The 17,260-nt window shown below is 47.5% G+C and overlaps 1 protein-coding gene across 2 annotated transcripts in view; it reads right to left on the bottom strand.

Moving 5' to 3' along the window:
- VIL1 (villin 1) overlaps positions 1 to 17,260 on the bottom strand; it is a 119,357-nt gene that overhangs the window by 26,037 nt on the left and 76,060 nt on the right. For both annotated transcript variants that reach the window (XM_069227102.1, XM_069227103.1), the window contains exons 16-19: positions 15,898 to 16,042; positions 13,930 to 14,118; positions 9,570 to 9,638; positions 5,991 to 6,131 (exon numbers count right to left, since the gene is read on the bottom strand). In XM_069227102.1, the coding sequence (XP_069083203.1) occupies positions 5,991 to 6,131; positions 9,570 to 9,638; positions 13,930 to 14,118; positions 15,898 to 16,042 (544 nt within the window). The remainder of the gene's footprint in view (positions 1 to 5,990; positions 6,132 to 9,569; positions 9,639 to 13,929; positions 14,119 to 15,897; positions 16,043 to 17,260) is intronic.

The raw sequence follows: 17,260 nt of genomic DNA, 5'->3' as shown, positions 1-17,260 counted from the left end.
ACAGTCCAGTGAACGTCATAATGCTGGAGACCGCACAGAAAAGGTGATGTTATTAACCAATGTGATCTCATATCTATAGGGCAGAGCACATGCATTGTGACGCTGAATGACAATGTCACGTGGACAGTCCAGTGAACGTCATAATGCTGGAGACTGCACAGAAAAGGTGATGTTATTAACCAATGTGATCTCATATCTATAGGGCAGAGCACATGCATTGTGACGCTGAATGACAATGTCACGTGGACAGTCCAGTGAACGTCATAATGCTGGAGACCACACAGAAAAGGTGATGTTATTAACCAATGTGATCTCATATCTATAGGGCAGTGCACATGCATTGTGACGCTGAATGACAATGTCACAGTGACAGTCCAGTGAACAGTCATAATGCTGGAGACCACACAGAAAAGGTGATGTTATTAACCAATGTTATCTCATATCTATAGGGCAGAGCACATGCATTGTGACGCTGAATGACAATGTCACAGGGACAGTCCAGTGAACGTCATAATGCTGGAGACCGCACAGAAAAGGTGATGTTATTAACCAATGTGATCTCATATCTATAGGGCAGAGCACATGCATTGTGACGCTGAATGACAATGTCACGTGGACAGTCCAGTGAACGTCATAATGCTGGAGACTGCACAGAAAAGGTGATGTTATTAACCAATGTGATCTCATATCTATAGGGCAGAGCACATGCATTGTGACGCTGAATGACAATGTCACGTGGACAGTCCAGTGAACGTCATAATGCTGGAGACCACACAGAAAAGGTGATGTTATTAACCAATGTGATCTCATATCTATAGGGCAGAGCACATGCATTGTGACGCTGAATGACAATGTCACAGTGACAGTCCAGTGAACAGTCATAATGCTGGAGACCACACAGGAAAGGTGATGTTATTAACCAATGTGATCTCATATCTATAGGGCAGAGCACATGCATTGTGACACTGAATGACAATGTCACAGGGACAGTCCAGTGAACAGTCATAATGCTGGAGACCACACAGGAAAGGTGATGTTATTGCATTTTCCAATGTAAGTGTGCACAATTTAGATGGGTAAAAGAACCTTAAGAATTTGAACTGCGAAAAGTTGGTAGATGTAACGTGAATGATGAACTTTGGATAAACCTTCTGTGGTGGCCTGAACTCTTGGCCATGTTCACCTGTTCCACTGACTGTGAAAGACTCGAGCGCCAGGGACTTTAGTCCAAAACCACTCAGATCTCCTTCACATGGAGTCTGGGACTTGACATCTCTCCTGAGTCCAAGCATTAGGCCTGGATGACCCCGAGTCTCCCTGAGAAGGGGCAGGAGTCAAGCAGATGAAAGGATGCCAGGAGCTAAGGAATCCTGATTGCAGAGAGACAGGGCTGGAGGGTACAAATGGACAGAGGAGAAACACAAGGGAGAGACAACTATAGGAGAGGGTGACAACATAGGCAGGAATAAAGAGACTCAGTCAGGGAACGGAAAGGGACAAGATGGAAAGAAAGAGTGGAGGGAATGGAACGCCCTGGTGGCACCCTAGGGAGAAGACAAAAGGAGACAGTGAGGAAACAGAGGAGGGGGATACAGTGACACAGTGGGTGGAAGAATCATCAGTGTGTTACTGAGTTCCGACAGGACTGGATAGTTTGTGACGTACACAGTAACAATGCCCATACATGTGCAGCCGGGATCACAGCCAAGAAGTTGGCATTGAAGCGGACACGCAGAGACATGACCTGCATGACGGTAGCTGAGGGACCTGTGGATGAAGCAATGTGGTGATGAGCGGCTGCAGCCCATGGATGCTCTGAGCACATGTCGGCCGGGTGTGGATGTGGCTCAACCAGGCTTTGTGCGAAAGTTGTCCCGCCCATGGGTCCTGGTAGGGTTGGTCTTTCCTGCCAAAGAGGACACCACTCTCTCTAGAGTCCTCCGCAATGGTGGTGGCTGGTCCCTGAAACCATGCTGGTCTCACAGGGCTGGGCACCGACACCGCACACAAGCCCCGTGTCCAGATCAGCTCAAACTATTTACTTCTGGAAAGTTCCTTTCTTTAAATACCATCAGGCTCATAGAGAGGCATCCAATCAGAGCTCAGCAGACCCCACCAATCATCCTGCAGCCATGAGCACTCCCACCAGCCTCCGTCCAGTAGGACACACATTATTTAGTTTCTTCTGGAGCTCAAACCATATACCTTGTCATGGATTCTGCAACACTTTGCACCTGTCACAGAACTTTCCTGTCAAACTCGTACACTCAACAGAGGGAAAGTTGCCACACACATTAAACGGCAATTATTAAACAATTATTGAAATAAATGAAGTTCCATATCGGGATAAGAGCTTATGCAACATGCTATACTGCAGATGCAATATACTATGAAAACATTTCTATGTTTCCATAATATTAACCTGAGATCGTAGAGATACTCAGATGGTAAACAAACAAATACTAAATACTACAAGTCAGATATACAATAAAGTAAATAAGATTACGCTTGCCCATTAAGTAACTGTGCACATTTTACTAACAGCCTTGTCTCACATGGACTTATGTGGCCTCACTTGGCTCCAAAATGAACCTGCCTTGTCTCTTTGTGCAAGTCTATCCCAAGGGTGGGGTTTCTACCGTGATAACACTCTGCTTAACTAACTCCCATTCCTTTACAGCTTGAACAGGGCTTCATGGAGATGCTTTGTGGCTAAAAGGTATTGGGGAATTCTTGCCTACTCAGCAGGAAGTTGTATCATGTGCCCAAGAGGCATCGTAGGTACCATTACCTACCAAGTAATATTCACTGCTTAATTTGTAAATAAAAACATGCCGTGCCCAAAGCCCTCCTGTTAAACACGCGGCTGATGTAATTAAAAGTGTGAACACGGAATACTGAGGCAGCGTAATCCTGAAGCCATCTCGGGCCGCTTTAATCCATTTACAGTCACTCCCTGCCCCTTCAGCTCACTCTAGTAGCTTTCTGCTTTCTCCCTTCGTGACTCCTTTTCGTTTTTTGCTTCCCCCGTCTTTCCCATATGTGTCTTTTGCTCGCAGGAAATGCTTGAGGCAGAAAAATAAGTGCTTGCCCTCACAATAAGTGCTGGTGCTCAGCACAGGAAACAACAAGCACAAATTAAGCACTAGTAATATCCTTCCCTCAAGGGCTGCTCTTAAAATGGCTGCTTGTGGCAATGCTGCTGTGGTGACAGCGAGGAGCATTCAGTAAGGTTGTCGCCATAGTGCAGCCCAATGGAGCCACAGGGGAGGAGGACCACATTTCATCTGCCGGCTGGCCCGTTGGGCAATCTGCCCGTGCCAGGTGGGCCGCCCTGCAGGCTAGTGAGTGGGCCACTTTTATGTCCCGTGGGCGAGTTTTGGCAGCACCCAGCCGGCTCTGTGAGTGCACAGCCAGCAGGTGGTGTAGCTGAACCCTGGACAGTGATCACTGTCTCAGCTGTGCCAGTTTTGGGGGAGGTGGCGCCTTGACACGGGCAGTGCCATCAGGAGTAATTACATTTATAACCCACAGTCCAGGGCAGCAGCAACCAGAATCGTAGCTCTCGCACCCCCCAAAAACCATCAAGGCTCCGAGATGGGCCGATTTACCAATGAGTGACAGTTTTTGTTTTTTTAGGGGGGCACTTTTTTGGTGCCAGGGCCACCTCGCCAATACCAGCACAGGATGGGGTACCCCTTGGTTCTGGTCATCCATTTATTTATCAGCAGCTTAGGCTGCCTGCTGGGGGACAGAGGAGCCAGCCCCAGCTCTTCAACTGATGCACACACACCTAGGCCCATATTTATACTTTTTTTGCACCGCATTTGTGTCATTTTTTTGACACAAAAACGGTGCAAACTTACAAAATATAGGGCCATATTCATACTTTTTAGCGCCGCATTTGCGCTGCTTTTTCACGCAAAAGCAGCGCAAACGTAAAAAATACAGGGGCGTATTTATACTCTGTTTGCACTGAATCAGCGTAATTTTTTTAACTCTAATTCAGTGCAAAACTAACTCCATATTTATACTTTGGGGCTAGACCCATCTAGCACTAAATTTATGGAGTTAAAGTAATTTTTTGGACATGGAAACCTACCCTGCCTTAATGAGATGCAAGGTAGGCGTTCCCGTGCAAAAAATGACTCTAAGGCCTTAACGCAATATTTATACTCCCATGCAAAAATGGTGCACCGGAGGGAGAAGGGGTCAAAAAATGGTGCAAAGCTTGCTTTGCCCCATTTGTTAACGCCTGGTTCAGGGCAGGCGTTAGGGGACCTGTGGGCCTATTTCCATGGTGGAACACCGTGGAATAAGCCCACAGATGCCCTCCCCAGGCCCCAGGGACACCCCCACCCACACCAGAGAGACAGTGGAGGATGGGCGACCCCATCCCAGGTAAGTACAGGTAACTATTCTATTTATTTTTTTAAGTGCCATTGGGGACTGTTAAATGGGTCCCCCTACATGGCACGGGGTGCAGTGGCCATGCCCAGGGGACCCTTGTCCCCTGTGCTGGCCATTGGGCTGGTGGGCATGTCTCCTGTCTTTTCTAAGACCGGAGTCATGTGGTATGGATGGTTTTGTATCAGAAAATGATGGTAGGCTGGTTAGAGTCATTTTTTTTTTACTATAACCTGCTTAACGTCATTTTTTGGTGCAAAACCCCCTTCTCCCATACTGCCACCCCCACCCAGCTAACGTCATTTTTTTCTCGCTAGCCTACCCTTTGCCCCAGCTTGCACCATTCCATAAATATGGTGCCCGGCTGGTGCACAGAAATGGTGTAAGCCGGTGCTAAACTTTTTGGTGCGAAACTGTGTTAGTGCAGTTTTGCCCCAAAAAGTATAAATCATGGCCTTAGTTGTATTTTGTAAGTTTGCACCGCTTTTGCGTCAAAAAATGATGCAAATGCGGTGCTAAAAAAGTATAAATATGAGTCTCAGTAGCATGTCAGGGGGACGGAGAAGACTATTTTCACAGTGTTGCACTTCTGGTGCGAGAAAGGGCGTGAGCCTGAAGACTGAAACTGAATGCTACAAAAAGAGAGGTGTTGTTTTTGGTGCACCCCATGCTGCTGGGCCTGCTACCTCCATCTACCATGTTTGGAGACCATACATTTTAGGTATCATACATTTTAAAGAAAAAAAAAAAAATAATCAGGGTCTCTGACGCTGACCATAAGATAAAGTGACAGAGCAGCACTATAAAGCAGCGCTCCTATACGCATGGTCAGCCGGGATCAGGCCAGCTATTCATTTCCTCCCAACACCCTCTTTTCAAACAAGATCATTTTCTACTTGGCAGCTGCCATTTTACCAAAAATCGAAAACGCTGTCATTTTTATGGCTGGCTAGAAAATGTCTTCCAAAACCCATGCCTGCTCTTTAAACATAAGCAAGCCCCGATGCCTTCCTATGTGGAAACTCAGATAAAGCATGTTTTCAAATGTGTCCCCTCTCATCCCATCATCTGCTGTCCAACCACAGCTGGGGGTCTTCCTCGGACTGGGCCCCGCGCTGTGGAATGTCTTTCCTTTGGAGACCCGCTAACTCCCGACTGCTGTAAAGGTTGGGAAACCAGTTGTATCTCAATAAGTTCCTCAGTCTGTCAGTTTTTCATTTGTCTCCTACTTTACACCTAGAGGCAATTTATTTTTGGAAACTCAATTTGCAAATATACAAAATTGCCCTTGGTAGTCTGTTGGCCACAGTACAGAAGGTGCACCACGAGCTAGGGTGGGATGCAGCTGTCTTCAGGTGGCTGCAGGTCAGGCTACCAGGACGCGCCGTTCCACAGGGACTGGAGAACGACTGGAGTTTGGGCGCTATGTATGGCTCTTTTAATGTGCCATACAGAAGTGCCCAAACATAGAAGCAGAGAGGGTGACTAGGCGTCTCTGGAGCATCTACACACAATGAAGCACAAACATCATGGCTGACAGTCGTGACCGCACGTGCATGGGTGCAGGAGAATGGGCACCTCACCTCCTTCCGGGATGCATCTATTCCCTCTGGCAGGTCGTCTGCGCTCTTGTTGACAATTTCCTCGGCCGGGTAGGTTTTAAATACCCCAGATGTGAAGCTGGTGGACGAGGTGAATGAGTCCATCTGAATGCTGGTGACATCCTGAATGAGGAAAAAGGGGTGTAGTTAGTGCCTCACACTGTAGCCTTTGCTGCATCCCAGTTCATCTACAACTCTGCACTCAGTAAATAGCAAATCTGGATGGGGACTAAGCTTATTACCTCCTAACTATGTAGATATACTGGTGTTTATTGTTTATAATTATTTATCTAGTGCATCTTATAAACTGAATAGCTTCTTGCTTTTCAACAGTAAGTGTTATTATTACCCACCCTAGGACTGACATCTAGGCTGACCAATGTGCCTTTTGTATATGATGTCTCTAGACACGGCAGAGTGTGTGGCATGCATAAAGGATGCCAGGACCATGAATAAGCCCAGTAAATCTGGGAAATCGGCTTGGTCTCCAGTTTTACCCAGGGCACTCCTAATCCTCTACTCCTGTCTGTCCAGTGACATTTTTAATGTAATATCAGATTTTTGCATTCACCCATTCAGCCTTTCAGGAGGTCTTTTTAAATGGAGATCCAGCTTTCGTCACGTTATGGAACACTGCCCCCAGTGCAGTGGAATTTCACACTGACATTTGCATCGATGGATTGCTGCAAAAACTATACTTGCACTGAATGACTTGTGCAAAAATGTAATTTTTCTATCGATGTGTAGATGCAAGGGTTGTTTTTGCGCTTGTGGTATGTGTAAAAATTAGAGGAATGCTGCACTGGTGCACAGTGTATGTAAATTGTCTTGTGTGTTGATTGAGGTTTGCTATTTGCATGTTCCATACAGTCGAAAGCAGCCCCCTGGCCACTGTTCATGTAGCGCATAGAGTCGTGCTGGGATAGTCTGCAGCAGGAATGATGCTGATTACGTTACCTAACGCTAAGGGACCTTGGTTGGAATAAGCTACGGTAGCAAAAGGCGCAAACTGAATAGTGCGACATTTTATGGCCTTCAGAAAAGGTGGATCTGCCAGGATATATACCAGAAATGCATTTGCAGATAGCAGTAGGCACAGTAGCCCACCGGACTACCGCAACAGAGCTGGTGCAATAGTTCATGATCTCTAGTAGGGAGACAAGTTCACCTACGAATGTGAAGGTTTTTCAGAAGACAAATCCCAAGCACTGTAATTTTCATACTTAGGCGGTCACACATTGGGTTACTTCAGTTTTTTGGTCAATTTCAAATGTAGTCTTACGAAATATGTGAACCACAATGTAAAGAATAATACGAGCTATTGAACAAGGAACAGAATAGTCTGTATTTGGCTGGAGATACCTGGGAGCGCGCCAGTACACCACCCCCTACCTGGGGTAAAAAGCAGAGAAATACCACGGGGCAGCTCAGTAGGGGCAATTGAGGGGGTTGAAATGCTGTGCACATGGGAAAGAACCTGTCCTGTTTTTCAGAAAGACACTTACATGTATAATCCGACAATGAAAGGTCAGTGACCCAAAATGTGACGGACACTTCCCCAGCTCTACTGGCCTTGGAGAACCTCGTCTAACTGACCGTCCCTTTCGGCCCTCCGGGGGCTCTAGATGAACACGTGACTGACTGTTCCCAGCCCTACCAGCCTTTCAGAGGTACGGAACCACGCCAGATCTACTAGCCTTCCAGGGGCGATGGCCTGATGTGTAACTGGCTCTCCCCGGCCCTTCTGTTCTTGCATTGGCACCGATCTATCATATGTCTGACTCTCCCCGGCCCTTCTGTACCGATCTATCATGTGTCTGACTCTACCCAGCCCTTCTGTACCGCTCTATCATGTGTCTGACTCTCCCCGGCCCTAACGTGTCTCACTCTCCCCAGCCCTTCTGTACCGATCTATCATGTGTCTGACTCTACCCGGCCCTTCTCTACCGATCTATCATGTGTCTGACTCTCCCCTGCCCTTCTGTACCGATCTATCATGTGTCTGACTCTCTCCGGCCCTTCTGTACCGATCTATCATGTGTCTGACTCTCTCCGGCCCTTCTGTACCGATCTATCATGTGTCTGACTCTCCCCGGCCCTAAAGTGTCTCACTCTCCCCAGCCCTTCTGTACCGATCTATCATGTGTCTGACTCTACCCAGCCCTTCTGTACCGCTCTATCATGTGTCTGACTCTCCCCGGCCCTAACGTGTCTCACTCTCCCCAGCCCTTCTGTACCGATCTATCATGTGTCTGACTCTACCCAGCCCTTCTGTACCGATCTATCATGTGTCTGACTCTACCCAGCCCTTCTGTACCGATCTATCATGTGTCTGACTCTCCCCGGCCCTTCTGTACCGATCTATCATGTGTCTGACTCTTGTGACTCTCTCCGGCCCTTCTGTACCGATTTATCATGTGTCTGACTCTCCCCAGCCCTTCTCTACCGATCTATCATGTGTCTGACTCTCCCCGGCCCTTCTGTACCGATCTATCATGTGTCTGACTCTCTCCGGCCCTTCTGTACCGATTTATCATGTGTCTGACTCTCCCCGGCCCTAACGTGTCTCACTCTCCCAGCGCTATCAACCCTTCGGAGGCACCAGAATAACATGAATTGGGGGATGTCACTGGACTTGAATTGCTAATCCCCCTCCGAGGGAGGCAAATAAACCCCAGTGCAAAACGATGGGGGCAGATTTAAGGAAAGTGGCGCTGCACCCAGTGCACCCAGCGCAGCACCACGTTCCACGCGCCCCTTAGCGCCCCCCTACTGCCACCAGGCGTGCCCCGTATTTAAAATACAACGCACCATGGCGCCCCCCTACCGCCACCAGGCGTGCCCCGTATTTAAAATACAACGCACCATGGCACCCCCCTACCGCCACCAGGCGTGCCCCGTATTTAAAATACAACGCACCATGGCGCCCCCTACCGCCACCAGGCGTGCCCCGTATTTAAAATACAACGCACCATGGCACCCCCCTACCGCCACCATGTGTGCCCCGTATTTAAAATACAACGCACCATGGCGCAGGGTAGGGGGCAATAGTGTCATCTTTTTACGCTATTAATGTACTCTGCAGGAACAGAGGCAAAATTTGATGCTACTCCTGCAGAGTACGTAGAGATCCATTATAAATAATGGAAGCCCCCTTGTAACGCCTGCTCTGAGCAGGCGCCAAAAGAGCCCAAAAAAATAGTGCAAGGAAAACTCTTAGATTTCTTTGCGCCATTTTTTCGGCACCCCTAATGGGGGAATGCCCCCCTTGTATACATTATGCCCAGCACAGGCATAATGTAGCACAAAGGGTTACAAAGTGGCGCAATGCATGCATTGCGCCACTTTGTAAATATGGCGCGGAGAAAATGCCACTTTAGCGCTGCCTTAGCGTAAAAAAAATGACACTATGGCAGCTTTAAAGTGTCACTAGGGGCTCTTAAGTCTGCCCCATGGTTTATCAAATAGGACATGGTGAAGGAAACATGAAGTGACGTCATTAATAGTTGGTGCAAATTCCGGGGTCAGGGTGACGACTCAGCGCGTCAGGACTACACTTACCCTCGTGAGCAGAGCAATCGAGCTGGGGTCTCCCAGCTCCGCCTTCAGTTCCTCGTAGGATTTCTGGTTCTGTGGAGAAAATGAGAACTTCTTTACACCCAGGACATGACCTTCAAATGACCTCAAGCCTTACAGTAATTCATGGGCATTATTGCTGTCTCTGGTTTTACAGAAAAGCATTAGGGCCCTCTGCTTAGAACAATAACCATAGAGAGGGGCATATTTATACTTGTTTTGCACCAAATTTGCGTCATTGTTTTTAACGCAAATTTGGTGCAAAACTAACTCCATATTTATACTTTTGGGCTAGGCCCGTCTAGCGCCAAATTTATGGACTTAAAGTCATTTTTTGGACGTGGAAACCTACTTTGCCTCATTGAGATATTTATCCCCCATGCTAAAATCAGGCACGGGGGAGGAGTGGTCAAATAATGGTGCAAAGCTTGCTTTGGACCATTATTTAATGTCTGGTTCAGGGCAAGCGTTAGGGGATCTGTGGGCCTATTTCCATGGTGGAACACCATGGAATAAGCCCACAGGTGCCATCCCCAGGCCCCAGGGACACCCCCACCCACACCAGAGGGACAGTGGAGGATGAGGGAGCCCATCCCAGGTACGTATAGGTAAGTACAGTTAAGTATTTTTTTAATGCCATTGGGGGCCCTGAAATGAGCCCCCCTACATGGCACTGGGTGCAGTGGCCATGCCAGGGGACCCTGGTCCCTTGTGCTGGCCATTGGGTGGTGGGCATGACTCCTGTCTTTTCTAAAACAGGAGTCATGTGGTGTGGATGGTTCTGTGTCAGAAAATGACGCTGGGCTGGTTAGAGTCATTTTTTTTTACTCTAACCTTCCTATCGTCATTTTTTGGTGCAAAACCACCTTCTTCCATACTGCCAGCCCCACCCGGCTAGCGTCATTTTTTTTTACGCTAGCCTACCCTTGCACCGGCTTGCACCATTCCATAAACATGGTGCCCGGCTGGTGCTCAGAAATGGTGCAAGCCGGTGCTAAATTTTTGGGTGCAAAACTGCGTTGCTGCTGTTTTGCACCAAAAAGTATAAATCAGGGCCTGAATGCCTTCTGCATTCCAAGACGGACCAAACTTCCTGGACTGTAGAACGCAATCAAAGTATAATAATGCATGTGCCAACGCTTGTATGAAACAAAACATAACACAACTCCCCCCACTAATGAAACAAAAAAATACCAAGGATAATACACTTACAAAGGTGATCTATAAGGACTAAACCTATTTGACAAATTCAGCAAATTTTTTGGTGGGTGGCTGGCTGAATCTGCTCACCCTTTGGACTCTTGACTTCACCGTTTCCATTTTGACACCCTGATTTTTTGCTTTCACACTATCATCTGTCGTAGGACGCACATTCTGCAGGGTCTCGGAGTGGAAATCACTGCCCAATCTCACTAGCCATCCTTCACCCCCTCCAGCACTCTGTTCTGTGTTCGCCTCATTCTTCTCATAGAACCTGCAACTTTTCTAAGAACATCTGGCTGCTCTTTTCACATTCCATACCTTACCATCTTGTGCCGCTATGGAATCTGTAAATACTTTGTGTACCTTCGAGAGTCTTTTGTTATCAGAACCGGGTTTTAGAATTCTCATCCAATCACCGAATTTGACGTCATGTGTTTTTACTTTCGACTTATGATCATAACTTGTTTTTTAGATCTATTTTGTTTTCCTCTCACTGTGTGTGCTATTTCTTCCAAATCACATTTCTCCTCACTCCTTTCACACTTCTCTTTAAACCACCACGGACACAAACTGGACGCAGGATTTCTGCCTTTGAGAAACTTAAATGGACTCACTTCTGTGACAGTATGAGGAGTTATGCGATACACCCATAACCTTTGTCTCAAAACTTTCTTCCACTCTCTTCCCTGCTTATGTGCTTCCTTAATGTACTCTTTCAACACCCGGCTGAACCTTTCCACTTGACCAGTTTAATGTGGGTCATACAAAGCTGTAGTTACATGTTTAATGCCACAATGCTTGAAGCATGATCCATTTCCATAAAAGTCAGTTGGACACCATTGCCCGTCACCAAAACAGAGGGACAACCCTCCCTGGAAAACACCTCTTTGAAGAACTCTGTGACAATGTTGGTGGTTGCCGGCAATACCAGTCTGGCCACTTAGAATGGTAATCTACCATGACTAATGCAAAACGAGGATCCATGGAAAGAATATTAAATGGTCCAGAAATATCAAAAGCTATTTTCTGCCATGGAAACTTCAGCCATTCTACACTCTTCAGCAGTGCTGTATTACCTTTCAACATCTTCTCACTTCCAGCACAAACCTCGCATTCTCTGACAACCCTATCCACCATCCGTCTAAACCCGGCCACCAAAAATAATTCTGTACCAATCTTTTCACGGCAGACATACCAGAATGTCCTCTGTGGGCTAAATTGAGAATTATTTCCTGTGCCCCTTTCACAGGAACACATTTTCCTCCTTCAAACAACAAATCTCCTTCTATCTCTAAATCACGTGCTACTTTGTACATGGGCAACCACTGAGGTTTAACCTCTCTCCACTTGGGCCATCCTTCCAAAATACATTTATTGATAATCTGCCACACATTGTAAGTTATTTCCCACTTCTTCCGACTTTCCTCAAATTCTTGTGTTACAACATCCTTGTTTGTAGCAATCACAACTCCTTGGCGTGGCAATCTCGACAGGTAAACAGCCATCATGTTTTTTTTTCCTTTCACAAATTCTGTCTGCAGCCTTGAGGTGAGCCTGGCAATACGCACTGTAGAGTCCCACCCCCCTCCAGGAGACAATATTTTGACTAACGGCTTATGATCTGTCCTGAGTACAAACTTGCTACCTCATATATAGTTCCCGAAATGCCCTATGGCCCACACACAGGCAGCAAATTGTTTTTCAATGACAGAGTATCTCCTTACTGTCTCACTTAATGTGTGAGATGAAAATGCAACATTCCACTCTTCTCTGCAACTCCTTTGAGACAGTGCACTGCCTATTCCATACATGCTGGCAGCTACTGTGATAATGTGTTTGTTCTTCACACAAAATGGTTTTAATGTAGGGGCTTCTACTATTTCTACTTTCACATGCTACCTGTTGCCTTTCCATCCATTTCTATTTAACATTCTGTCTTAGAAGCTCTTTTAAAGACTCCATTTTGGTAGCAAACGTTTCTACAAATCTTGAGTAAGGCAACGCAGCACAAATCACTGCGTCGCCTTACTCAGTGCAGAGAAGACATTCCATGGGCGTTGTGGTGGGTGTTCCCATGCAACTCCAATGGGTTTTGACGCATTCCCAGATTCAAAAGGATTTGTAAACCTGGGAATGTGTACAAATCGTATGAATTGGCATACAAAGTGGCATAGGGCAGCGTCTCAAGTCTTCTTGCAGCTCTGCCTTACGCCAATGTAAAAGGGTAGGAATCCACCGTATTTATGCAATACTGTGCATTCCTGGCTTTTCTCCTTACGCTGGCGCACAATTGGCTGCCTAGTGCCAATGCAGGCACCCTTGCACCATGGTGTAAGGGTCTCTGCCTCACATGCAGGTTTGTTTACGTGCAGGAAGGGGTATTTTTGTACAAAAAACAATCCTGTGAGGTGTTTCCCTCTTTCTATGTGTGCTGCAGAATGCAGCACATTTGAAAAGAGGATAAAATGAGAAGAAATCAAAATATTTCTACTTGTTACGTTGGCTCTGGGAGGCGTAAGGTTTTGGCGCTGCCCCAGGTTTACATGATTAAGAAAATCTGGGGCAGCATCAAAATCCATGGGTGTTGCATGGGAAAACCCACTGCAATGCCTATGGATTGCCATCCTGGAGCAGAGTAAGGCAACGCAGTGACTGGCGTTGCTTTGTCTCACTCTGTATCTATGAGGCCATTCAAAGCCACGCAAAGTCGCTTTGCGTAGTCTCATAGATATGGCTAAGAGGCTTCCATCGCCGGAGCGTAAAAAAAAAGTGACATTCCTGCGGCGCACGCCTCTCGTAAATATGCCCCACGGAGTCCTAGAAAGAGGCAACCTCTATGCAGGAATCTCCCTCTAATCCAATGTTCAAGTTTACAAAGGGATCCATTAAGGGGGCCTGTATGCTCGGCTCTAACTCCTTTGACGGTCACGAAAAGACACCATCAAGATGTGATCCCATCCAGCGGTACCATCATGACATGAAGACTTCTGTATAGGTCACCCCAAGAGAACCCCCACTGTAGACCTAACAGTCGCACATTTGACTTCCGCTAGCCCAGCCTTGTGCCTCCAGGAGCCATCTCTTACTGTTGCTACACGCCACAGCTTCTTCTGAAGGGACCAGTCCCAAAGCCCGCACTTACGCTCCACTTCAAGGGATCCCAAGCGTGGAACCAGCCAGTGAAGGTTGGGGGCTCGTAGCCCTGCTTCACCACTATGATGGGCGTGTCCGGGTCGCGGCCGCTGGGGTGGGTCTTCAGGTACTCCTGCGCAGTGACAGCCGCTGCTTCCTTCTCCTTCTCGTTGGCGTCTTTTCCGATCCAGAAGAAGACCTGCGGAAGAGGAAGTCAGAGGCAGCGGAAGGAGAAGTCAGGGGCATCGGAAGAGGAAGTCAGGGTAGTGGAAGAGGAAGTCAGGGGCAGCGGAAGAGCAAGTCATAGGCAGGGGAAGAGGAAGTTAGAGGAAGTACATCAGGAGGTCAGGAGATTGTGTCAGTAACCATCAGAGTTATCACACCTCAGTCACTGCCTTATGAAACCAGGAGAGGGGAAAGGCCTGGGGATGTGTGTGTGAAGTATTCACTAATCAATGAAGGACAGTGTTCAACCAAGGGATCGACCAACCCAAAAGGAATGGATCAACCAAAAAAGTTCAAATAGTAATTGTTGATTGGAAGGTTTTCTGCCCAATCACAGTAGCCCATAAATGACTGCTGGTAGATTTGAGATATAGCAGTGAGTCGGCTAAAGGTAGGGGTGGGCAGTGAGCTCCGCTCCGCAGGCGGAGCTAATGGAGTTTTTGGCACTCAGGCCATATTTATACTTTTTTTAGCGCCGCATTTGCGTAGTATTTTTATGCAAAATCGGCGCAAACTTACAAAATACAATTATATTGTGTACGTTTGCGCTGCTTTTGCGTCAAAAATTTACGCAAATGCAGCACTAAAAAAGTATAAATATGGGCCTCAATTTTTACCAAAAAGTCTGCTAGCCCTGCCATTGGAGCATGCCTCACTCTGTGCGCACTGCAGCCCAGTTATCGGCCACACAGCGCAAGTGCAGACAGTCTGAGCCTGCGTTGTGTGGGCCATAATTAGGCTGCAGTGCACACTCTCGGCCGGCATGGAGCATCTGCCGGTGATGGAATCAGGCCTCCCTCTGCCAGCAGCCCGGGAGCAGGGGGGCAGAGGGAGGCAGGGAGCCAGGCTGCTGGGAAAGTCGAGGACCCCCTGGAGGACCCAGGTAAGTCCTTGTTTTTTTTTTCTTTTGTGCACACTGGTGCACAAGAGGCCTGAAATGGCAGCTTTTGCTGCCTACTGCCCTGGCCTGAATTAAGGCCAAGGCCGTTTCAGGCCCCTTGTGCACTGGCCTACCTAGGCCTCTTGTGCGCCGGCCTTCACTGTGTGCACTGCACACGGGGCAAGCCGATGCACAAGAGGCCTGAAACATCAGTTTTAGGCTGCCTACGGCCCTGTCCGGAATTGGCCCGATCTCTGAAGCACTAACCAGGCCCGACCCTGGCTAACCAGGCCCGACCCTGCTTAGCGCTTCCGAGAACGGGCGCATTCAGGATAGGGTGCCACTAGGGCAGGCAGCAGTGGCACTCCACCACTCATGAAACTCCACCTCCGCGGAATTCCACAGAGTTCTAAATCAACTCCGTGAGCTCTGCCCAGGCCTAGTCAAAAGCACCAGTATCAGCCTCCGAGGAGGGCCAGCGACAAAATGGCTGAGTGTAGGTATGAAATATTGACATTTAAGCACTAAACATGCGCACATTTGAGAAGAAAATGCCAATGTTCACAGTTTAACATACGGCAGTGTGTGAGGATTGTCTGTTCACGAGCAGGGAGAGGTGTGCAAACTTACTTCCACCCGTGACAAAGCTCACACACTCACACCCACCCATTGCTCTTGGAAGACTTTGCATCGCTTTGCATTCCTTTGTGCCAAACTTTAGGAAATCTTGGCCTGACAGGCTGGCTCCCCTCACTCCTACCCACCACCACCTCCCTTCTGCTGCTCTTCTTGCGTGCACTCCACCTTTCCACCCAGCCTCTCGCAGTACTTCTGAGCCCCCCCCACTCTCTTCTTGTCTCCCCTTCGACCTACCTGGTCCCACGTGTCCAGCAAGAAGACGTCATCCTCATCAAGGTCATCCTGATTGAAATCTGTTATCTCCGTGGCAACGAATGTCCCGGTCTGATTGGAGCATTCAAAGAGGCGTGGCGAGATGTCCGCCGACTCCTTCTGCAGCCTGTGAGCGAAAATGATTGACAGTTGGTTCAACAGCCAGCAGGTTGGCTCAGTGAGATAAGTGGATGCTTCTCATAGCTGGTGTGATCTAGATGTCACCGGTCTGAATTCCAGCAGAATCAACCCAGCCTCTTATCCTTCTGAGGTTCATAAACTGAGTGTCATTTAATTGACTAATAGTAACAATTGTTATCTACAGCACTTTGAAGTGGCAACCGTTTTAGGCGCTTTGTAAAACATGAAGCCTGAGCACACAGCCCCGGGATGCAGGCCTCACGCAGGAATAGTCAGCTGTCGTGATTCAAAAGTGCTCTGTCATTGGCCTGACCACACCAGGCAGCACGGGGGCCCCTGGCAAAAAGTTTGAACCGGCCCCAGAAAGAAGCATGCAAGAGGCCGAGTGGGGCCGAACCTTTAAAGCGAGGGGCGGGGCAACGCCTCTCACGAAAGTTTAGAAAAAATATAGCCCAAACTGTCAATTAAAAAAAACACATTTTCAATTACGTTGGGTAAAAAGCTATGGGATCTACATGCATTTTTAATTACGTAGATTTATTTAGAGTATTTGAAAAGTGTTAAATACTGTAAGGAAGCCTCAAGACACTGGCAAAGGTACTTAACAGCAGAATTTATTAATGAGATGGGTCACAATTTGCGACCGACCAGGAATTGCAAAAATCACAAGGATGGTGGCCTGCTGGTGTCAGCAGGCCACCATGTCTGTGATTGCTTTTAAATAAAGCAATCTTTTTTTTAAACGCAGCCCGTTTCCCTTAAAGGAAAACGGGCTGCGTTTAAAAAGAAAACAAATGAAACGTTTTGCATGCATTCACAAAGGGGTCCCTCAGGGACCCCTTCTCCTTTGCGAATGGGTTAGCACCAGCTAACTGCGATTGTTTTGCGACCGCATTCACGGTCACAAAACAATCATACATACCATTCAGATTTGGTATTAGGAAGGGACGTCCTGGACACGCCCCTTCCTAATACCGAATTGCAAAACCCAAATTGCAATTCGATAACAAGTTACCGAATCGCAGCTTGGGGTTTGTACATCCCAAAAAGCATTTTTCTAGTTGCAAATGGGCTGATTCTGCAAATCGACCCATTTGCGACTAGAAAAATGCTTTGTACATGCCTTACTGTTCTGTGGTGTTAAAGAGAGAGAGACTGGAGAAAATAGCCTGCAGATTCCCAAAGGCTAGAAAGAAAGGAAAGA

Source organism: Pleurodeles waltl, chromosome 3_2 (genome assembly GCF_031143425.1).
Source record: "Pleurodeles waltl isolate 20211129_DDA chromosome 3_2, aPleWal1.hap1.20221129, whole genome shotgun sequence".
NCBI lineage: Eukaryota > Metazoa > Chordata > Amphibia > Caudata > Salamandridae > Pleurodeles > Pleurodeles waltl.
The sequence above is the reverse complement of the archived record's forward strand: the minus strand, read 5'-3'. Positions and strand labels throughout refer to the sequence as shown.